General features: G+C 38.0%; 2 protein-coding genes across 2 annotated transcripts; one reads left to right on the forward strand and one right to left on the reverse strand.

The window, feature by feature from the left end:
• The first annotated feature begins 1277 nt into the window (after positions 1 to 1277).
• Positions 1278 to 4002, forward strand: LOC140789789 (succinate dehydrogenase subunit 4, mitochondrial-like). Its single transcript, XM_073139625.1, has 3 exons — positions 1278 to 1567; positions 3082 to 3198; positions 3350 to 4002. Exons 1-3 carry the CDS (start codon positions 1397 to 1399, stop codon positions 3740 to 3742), a joined length of 681 nt encoding a protein of 226 aa, XP_072995726.1. The 5' UTR covers positions 1278 to 1396; the 3' UTR covers positions 3743 to 4002.
• Positions 4003 to 4484: 482 nt separating this feature from the next.
• LOC140789810 (protein DESIGUAL 2) lies at positions 4485 to 9257 on the reverse strand. The gene is made up of 3 exons (XM_073139656.1): positions 8954 to 9257; positions 7264 to 7466; positions 4485 to 5154 (listed from the first exon to the last, which is right to left on the reverse strand). The coding sequence occupies exons 1-3, from the start codon at positions 9047 to 9049 to the stop codon at positions 4836 to 4838; spliced, it is 618 nt and encodes a 205-aa protein (XP_072995757.1). The 5' UTR covers positions 9050 to 9257; the 3' UTR covers positions 4485 to 4835.
• Between the last annotated feature and the right edge of the window lie 376 nt (positions 9258 to 9633).

Consider the following 9633-nt stretch of genomic DNA (forward strand, 5'->3'; position numbering starts at 1 on the left):
ATTTAGTAACACTTGGCTTCTGATGGTGGAGGTGTTGTCGAAGTTGGCAAAGCGACGGTGGAAGTCAAGGTATTAGCGACGGCGAGGCTCCGAGAATGGACTTCCTGACGACGAAGTCCTAGCTCTAGCTCCCGTGGGGGTGAGGCGAGAATGCCTCGAAGCTACTCCATTAGGTACTCAATGCTGGAGAAGTTGTAGTATACATGAGGTTGCTTTCGCTGACGAGCACATGGTCGTTGCGAAGCAGCACTGTTGAAGAGTGGCAAACCTAGGAAGTTGCCACTGCGCTTTGCATGCCAAAGCACGCTCCTGTGCGATTTTCAATACGGTAGACGACCGGCGTGAGGGACAAAATCCTACAGAGCTCCCACCTAGCTATCCTCGCTACCGCGCCTTTGATGATTAGCACTTCCTTACCATTGGGGAGTAAGATCGTGTTGCCCATCACACTTTGGTGCCGGCGTTATCTCCAATGTCCCTGAGATTTCCAGATCTATCAAGGTTTATGCTGAGGTCAAGGAAGACAAGGCGGGAGGGTGGGGATGTTAACTCAAGAGGAGGTTGCTCCTCTAGTGGCCCCCTAGATCTCTAGATCTGCAGGTGATAAGTGGCTGAAAAAGCAATTCATACTAAAGTGGGGAAGGACCCGATCAGCACTGCTAGAGAGTCGATTAGAGGAGAGTAAGAGGTAGCAGAGAGAGGAGGGGAGGGTGGGGACGCGATCCGAGAGTTGGTCACCGATTGTGACTTATAGGAGAGGACGAGAGTGGAGATAGTGATTTGGGAGAGGAAAGAGAATGAATTTGTGAAAGAACCAAAGAGACAACCAGGTGAGAAGTGAGTGAAGTAGGGTAGGATATGATCCGACTCAACTCGTATACTTAAAGGAGTCACTGGTATGATCTCGAACATGAGTTGATTATTAATCAAGTTGACAGATTGACTCATGTATGATCCAAACTCAATTAGACTAAACTCAAATCTAATTAAGAGCCGAATCATCGTATCTAATTATTAAATCTGCTCAGTATTTGCCACCCGCTCCCTACCCTTCCCGAGTGTAGTTGAGTAACGCGAGTTCAAGTCTGGTAACCACTCCCGATCGAAGGTAAGCCAAATCCGTGGGCGAAGTCGCTTCATATGGGAAAATTAAATGCACCCACTCTAAAATGCACTCAATTTCGTACCCAGCCTCCATTAGCATGGGCCCCACTTTATGTTGTTTTCGCCTCTCGCTTCCATAGTTCCATTCCTCTTTCCCTAAACTCTCCTGTCTCTAGCATGGGCCCCACTTTATGTTGTTTTCGCCTCTCTTCCATAGTTCCATTCCTCTTTCCCTAAACTCTCTCTCTCTCTCTCTCTCTCTCTCTCTCTCTCTCTCTCTCTCTGGGCGACGATGGCGATGGCATCCAGTCTCTTGAGGAGCCGACACAAAACTCTAACCCTAGCCCGCTTTCTCCTCCCATCCTTCTCCTCGTCTACCTTCTCTTCCGCCTCGATCGATCCCATCCCTCGATCTGCACCCCTGCTCGATCCAGCTCGGCGATTCCTGTACGGCTCCCGGAAGGTGCCGTTTCTCTTATTTTTCGCTGATTTTCTAGATGATTTTCGTGTTTTCATTTAGTTTTTCAGAGTTAGATGAGAAGGTGATCGTGGATAATTAATTTGCGCTCTTCCATAATCTGGGATTCTTGGTATATCTTCTGCTCAATTCGTGAAGTGTACAGTTTGTGAAGATGATCTATGAAGGACAAAGCAATGGAGATTTGGACTTTATTCATGCTTTCTTCCAGTAATGATTAGTTTGTTTAACCTTGTGGAGAATTTTCTTTTCATAATATGGGATTCTAAATCAATCATACGCGAGACAAAGGAAGGGGAATAGTGTAAGATTAGATAGAAGTTCTCAGAACTCACATTTTTATTGATGCAGTAAGTTAAGTTAAATGTGAAACTAAAGTAGGTTGGAGTTTTAACCCTTTTAGCTAACATTAAATTAAAATAGGCTTGAAACTACCTGGGGAACAGTGTTCAGATTTGAGAATGTTGGCTTTGTTCTTTGCCTATAAAGTGGTCGTGTAGTAAATTTATGTATAGATTAACTCTCTTTAAATGTTTTACATAGTTCAATGAATAATATTGCAAATATATCAATGAGCGGTTCACTCCATGATTTGTGCATGCAAAGTTTCAGTATAAAATAGATTGCTGTTTATATGTTTTTTCTTGTGGGCAAATTATTGTTGGTTTGGATTTGCATTGTCTTTTATGATATTGCTGGTGCCGATCAATATCCGGGGAATCTGAGGTAAATTGTGGGTTAAATGATTGAATTTCAAAGTATATAGCCATTTCTTACCCACAATGTTTCGCATACATTTAACCTCCTTTTCTTGTTCTTTCAAATATCTGGCAATCAAGGATTTGGCTGTATGGTGGAATGGTTTTTTGGTTGTATGAATAGTAGATTATCTGTCTTAGGTAATCTCCTGTGCAGATTTTGGTTTCATAATAAAACTGAGCTAATAAGCTTTTTGTCAGGAATAAAAAGGCTAACACCAGGATGGTAATTTACTTTAATCTCATATGCACATTTTATTGAATCTTATCCTTTTGTCTTTGTATTCTCTAGTTAATTCCTTTATGACTGCTTGATAAAAGGATTTTCATGACTCCTGATGTAACATATTATTAACTGGTAATTGTTATATACTGATTTCTCAGTTTACAAGGTTCATAAATTTGGAGCTGAAACATATGACGTTAGATAACTGCATTAAATGGGATGTTAGCAGGTAGGTAATATTAACAAAATAATTCTAAGAGGTATATTATTGGAAAAGAATGAAACATAGGTAAACCGTGATCTAGATACAGTTTAATAACTAAGATACTTCTTTCTCCTCCATTACTTTTCATAGTAATGTAACTGCAGCACCAAATTTCGTGAGTAAAAATATACATCACTTTTCATGTTAAATATCTCGTTGAAGGTAGATACAGCTCATTATGAAAAAAAAAAAAATCTTCTATTGCTTCTCTTTTGCTCTGAAGGTTTCATTTTGCTCGTTCCTTTGGCAGATATTGGAGTATGGACAGACATCCCAACTTTACTCATTTAGATTCCTGTCTACTGCTGGACAAGTTTTACCTGGTCATTCTGGTGGGAATGCACAAAGTGGAAACATAGCCTTAAAGGTAAGCTGTTAGCCTCAAAAGAATGTATATTGGTGAACTACTATCTACAAGATTTTGTAGATTGACATGTCAACCTCTTTCCTAGTTTTGCCTTTTTGGTCATATCACTATTGACAATGTCCAAGAGATTTCTGGTGAACTTCTGTGACAGGACAAGAAGAAGGCAATTGTTACAGAAGAGTCTACTTGTGCAAGTGGGAAGGAAGAAGGTTGTGCTAAAGTCCTTGCTTTCAGTCCATTGGAAGGGACCGTTGTCAAAGAACGAAAGAGCGGACTGGGGCTTGAAAGCCTGAAGATAAAGAGAATGGAGCTTTCGCAAAGAATCACATATCCTCTTGTGCCAGCTTTGCTTCTCATATCAAAGACAAATTTCTTGACATCGGTGCTAGTCTTCTCAGTATACTGGCAAATATATGGGTTCTTCAAAGAGATTATCCTTGATTATGTCCATCACGAAGTAACTCGGAAATGGGTGTTCGTGTACTTGTCATTGCTTCTCTTAATCCTGGCGAAGGACACCATTGTCTACTTCAATTTGGTATAAGAAATTCCATGAGTACCAAAACCAGGCTAGTTCCTCCATTTGTATGCTGAATAATGAAGGGGATATCTTTGCTTGTGTTGCCCCTTTTTTTAACTCATGACTTTATTTTCATGTTTTCCTTTTCCTTCTTCTGAATGATAGGAACAATGGGTCAATGTCATTCAAGTACTTAGGAATTGCTGATGGAATGGATGTTTTGTATTTCATGAACAAAGAGAGTAGTGGTCTTTGCAATAAATTATGGTGATCGTTTTCTTTTCTTTTCTAGCTTTAGTCATCAAGATATTATCAACTGCTGGGCTGTGCTATAGATGTATCAAACTATTTTGCTTTCTTGAAATGTTTTATGTGATTGTCTTACGCAATTCGTTTAATAGACAATTCTACTCTAGACATGTTGATGGAGTAAACCAAACGCCTGAAATTTATTTAGGATCATAAATCAATTAGCAGATATATGTACATTAGTTTACCAGATGTGGCCGTAGTTCTATAATGGCATCAATGGCCTTATACTTTCCAAATGGTTCATACATCTCATCTGAAGTTAATAAGTAATGCCAGGTAATCATCAGAAACTTTCCTAATAATGCAAAAATAAAATGAAGTTGTCGATCAATAACATACACAAGCTGAAAGGAGAGGTTGAAGAATGCATCAAACTTGGTTTGCCATTTCAAGTCATTCCAATAAATACACATTCTCACATTAAAAGACAATGCATACACAAATACTTGAAACATTTGACAAAAATAACTCGGAATAGATTAACCATCATAAAATCTCTTGCCCAACCATTAACAAAGCATAAGGGATGTGATCCTATACATATAGGGCGGTTTCATGACCCAGTGCAAGACTTCAAACATCACAAGCATCAATTCTATCCTGAGATATTGCACTACGGCAGTACTCCAAAAATAACCCAATGAAGAAAGTTGCCAGTTGATAATAGTAGTCAACGATGATATTATTAACAAAGACAAGCTCTATCTAGCTAGTTGTAAATTTCAAGGTGTACGCCTCTGTATCGATGATTCAAATATTGCATGAGCAGAATGACCCAGTTGAGGTTCACGAAGACAGCATGTCGTCATGGGAACTGCTGCCTGTTGTACGTATCCTCGTGCACAAAAACTGGCTGGCTGCTTTGGGGTGGGATTTGGGGCTGTCCCATGGCGATGCCCTGATTTTGCTGGGGACCCCATGGCTGCGGGTTTTTCGCCGATGACAAAGCCACATAGTAGACAATCCCGAGCGCCACACTAGCAAGAGATAGTACTGCTCCACCGGAGAAAACCCCAGGCTTGACAACATAGCAGAAGTTCCCGAAATACATACTTTCTTCGCCTCTTTGGTCATTCAACGCAGCGCCCGTCAGCAACAGAAGGAATGCGATTATAAAAGTGACCCTATATGAGACATAGTTACTTGTTATAATGATCACTGGAACAAATTAAATTCAGAAGCCACTCAAATCATCAAATAGCTTAAAAGAGGAAGAACTACTTGCATCTTCTTGCTAATCAACAACCAGATGAAGAAAAACTTATACAATAGAATAAGGGTTAGGGTAAACTTATACAATAAAATTATAGGTTGCCATATAATACGACTAATCCTGATTGTCAGAGGCTTCCAGAGGCACATCCTTAATGTGGCCAGTTACCAAATAATTAAATTTGCCTACATTTCTATGGCCGCATTTGCTTCAAGACTTAATCCCAAAACAGAATGCTAAGCTATGTATTGCTGGAAGAATCTGAAAATACATTGTGAGAAAGGTCCTTTCAAGTCTTAACATCACAAACAACTGTCTTGACCCATTGCTTCTATTCAATCACCAATCAGCCAAATATTAACAAAACTGTTGGAACTTAAGAATTTAAATTAGTAGTGCCCTATACTACCATGGAAGGACAAAAACATAGTCTATACTATACCATTGAGAATAAATTAGTAGTGCTCTATTTAACTTAAATTTGTTAAATAGTTAAATTAGTAACACACAAAGTCAAAACAGTGTATACAATCTCGACATATCTTAGTGCTCTTCTTAGTATATCTCTTCTCCTACTTTTTTAGACAGTTATTTCAGCTTCAACTTAATTACTTCTACCAAGCTTCCAGCACTTGTCCTAGCATATGTTGTCCCTATGATCTATGATGCTAGAGAATTTTATATTCTGCTCTGCACTTTGATAAGGAATGCCCTCCTAATGATTATGTCATAGGATTCCTACTTACAGTGAGTTCCTACCAATTTATCACAACAGCCCCTAGTCTCCATTCCCAACATTAGGGTCATTTGAAGTGCAATAATAATAAAGAATTACTGAGATATAAATTTTTGTTAGTAAGTGCACATATTACAAAAATTGATTTGGTAGTCCTTGTGTTTACATACTTTAGTCCAAGATATAGAGATACTATTCAATCATTTAGTGCAAAACTACAAGAGTAATGAGAAATTAAAGATCGAAAAGGAAAGTTGAGAGACATTACTATTTACCTCGTGATTGAGAGAAGAACAATAATTAGTTAATTACAACACCTAGATTTTTTAATATCAAGTTAATGAACCCACATGTATTGGAGAGAATATGTCCAAAAAGGTGCCAAACTGCCAACATAGATTGTGTTATGAAATAAGTTTGAATCACCAAGGGGCTCTTTCCATTCTAGAAATCATGAGACGAAAGTCCGAGTTTGTAATGGGAAAATAGTGAACTATTCCATTGGAGTAGTCCAAAAATTGAGATACCTCCGATATATGCCAAGGAAAAAATAGGTGCATAAGGATGGACGAAAAAAAAAGGCCTTGCAGTTGCATTAAGGAAGCAAATATCATGTGAGAAGTGACAAAATTTAAATATTAAAATATAAATTTTATAAATCACACCCTACATATTATCTATTTTGTGATTCACACACCGTTTTGAGGATTTTGTAACCGACTCCTCATTTTTTCTTATAATTCTCATTTAACATCTTGAAATTAACTTGGACGGTACCAGCAAAATAATATTTCATCATAATATACATAATAATTTATAAATACCTAATTACTCATGTCTTCATCCTCTCTTTCTCTTCCATCTTCCTCCCTTTAATAATCATCTAATAATTAGCTAGAAACTAATTAGATGATTATTAAAGGAAGGTAGAGAAGGAGGACTAAAAGCTCCATCTTCTTCGGCAAACCTTCGGTTGAAGCAAGGATAGATAGAGGAGGAGGAGGAGGAAGACGAAGAAGAGGAAGAGTGAGAAGACGAGATAAGGTGGTAACGATGACGACGGCGAGAGGAGGTGGTTAAGGAAGATGAAGGAAGATGGTGGAGGATATTTTAGTAATTTGATCGACATCAATTAGTCAAAATAACGTCCGTGTTAAAAAAATTATAAAAAATACAATGAATCGAATTACAAGATCCTTAAAAACGGGATGTGAATCATAAAATAAGATGTAGAATGTGATTTGTAAAATTTCCTATTAATTAACCTTCTATAAAAAAGCTTACCAAGAAATGATGAAGGAGATCAACCCGACTGTCCAATTGGTGTCCGAGGGATGTGGATGCTTCTTGCAACATATGCACCCAGCAACAGTATTTATGATTGCCTGTGCCATCATAAGTGCCACAGCTGATGTTAGTCCTAGGACTAAGGCTGGACTCTTTGGGTATATACATTGACCTGGTGTTGTTGTTTGCACATCAGAAACCTGCACAAATTCATCGAACAATATAGTATTTGGAATTGGCAAAAAAAAACAATTTTAAGGCTTTAGAGAGGTTATTTTGTCAAATTTGTAAAGCCTCAGTACAACTATATACTACATAGCAATAATAGCCAAGCCTTTAGTCCCAACTACAAGCTACAAGCTATAAGTCTCCTTTTCCTCCATTCAGCTCAGTACTCTAATAACTTTCTAGTGCATAGTAGCACTGACTGCCAGTACATGAAAAACAACCTCCTGCCAGGACTAACAATCACAACTCATCACAGACAAAGTGATAAAAGGATCCTAAGTTTTGGGCAGAGAAAGAAATGATCCATCCATTGCATCTGTAGTGTAGGTTTGTATGAAAAAGGTCAATATACATGATTCCAACTCAAGATCTAGCAGCAGTCACTCCTGAAGCTGCTGATCAACCACTACACTATGCTAAAAAAAAAAGTAAAAAGATTTCTTGTTATCCAAATAAAATGGCATTAGACTCCCAGTCGATAGTGTGGAATATAGGAACCTGTAGAAACTAATCTATGTTGAAGATGCCACAAGGGAGCAAGAGGGAAATGACCAAAAAGCAAATCTTACACAGAAGCAGCAACAAAAGCAATTGGCCTCAGATTTATGGACAGGCACAACACTAAATATAGATTGGATTTTTACAGAGGGAAAAGAAATCATTCAGCTTCATGAGATTTATAACGCTGTGTTATAATTAAGTAAAGAGCTGCAATATAGCTGCACTGGGCCATCCCAACCAGGGTCAGCATGGACTGGTATGCAGAAGTAAGACAGCATTTGGGACGTCTCAATTTGGGTTTCTTACAGAACACAATCCTCAGTGTGGACGGATCTTAGCCCCAATATTTCATAACCTTAGCATGTATATCTAATTGATGTAGCACAGATTCAACTGGATCGTGAAGTTTTAGGGAATATAGAATTGATAAAAGTGAAGACAAATCTAATATTCAGACTTATTTTCAAATAAAATGTCTGAAATGGAGGAAACTTTACCTACAAAAATAAAACTTTCTGCTCCCAGACTGAAACCCCTTCGAATAATAAGCAAAAGAGTATAAAAAATTCTAAGAAAATTAAAAGTTTAACAAAACATTAATCTAATAAGAGATTCTTAACTGCTCCAAAGCATCAAAGCGCATACCTATGAACTCATTTACAACCAAAACTAGGAACAAAACAGTCATTGGCTCAAAGCATCATCCCAGATAGTCCTCCCAAAAGTTTCCATATACCAAGAGAAATAAAGAATAAGAGATCTCCCTAACCAATCACCTAGAAATCATAAACCCTTTGCCCACGAGAGATTCTATATCAATCAACCAGAAATCACCCAAGTTTCCACTGAACAAGCCACAGATGTCCCTTCAGACGAAGACCCATTTGCCCAAATACCAGAAACCCATCTCTCGCTATCTAAGAAGATTCAGAGGTTCCAAGACAGCGAAAGCTCTCACCTTTACCCTTGTGCCCTCCGCAGCGAAACCCAGCGCAGCCGAGAGGAGCCCAAGAAACCCCACAACGATGCACACCACCACCACCTTCTTCTCCATCTCTCCTCCCTTCTCCTCTCTCTCTCTCTCTCTCTCTCTCTCTCTCTCTCTCTCTCTCTCTCTCTCTCTCTCTCTCTCTCTCTATCTCTCTATATTTTGCCACAGTTTGGTTCTAGTTGTGGGAAAAGGACCTCTGAGGCAGGCCTCAGTGGTTGTGGTTTGAGTCAGGAGAAAGGAAGAGTCTTGCCATTTCTTGCTACTCCACCAAATATATGATAAAAAAGAAAGAGTTATTGAAAAAGATTCCTTTATTCGCCCCCAATAATAACGAATCTTTTTACTAAACTTGTTTGCAGAAACAGAGCACATCCCAATCTTTGTTATAAGTTCAGCATTTTATTTTTATGCTGAAAAATTCAGTGCTTTATTTGAAAAATAAAATTATATAATATATTAAATAGTTAAATAACTTATTATTAAAAATATTAAACTATTTACTGTCGTATTCTGAATATATAATATATCATTACAAAGATAAAAAGTAAACGAATATAATAAACTTAATTGAAGCTTAATTGGATATTTTTGTAATTAGTCTTCTAAGCATTTCTATTTAAAATAGAGATACTTTTATATTAAGTTGA

The sequence above is a fragment of the Typha latifolia genome, chromosome 5 (assembly GCF_019914945.1).
Source record: "Typha latifolia isolate L0001 chromosome 5, TyphaL0001v2, whole genome shotgun sequence".
Lineage (NCBI taxonomy): Eukaryota > Viridiplantae > Streptophyta > Magnoliopsida > Poales > Typhaceae > Typha > Typha latifolia.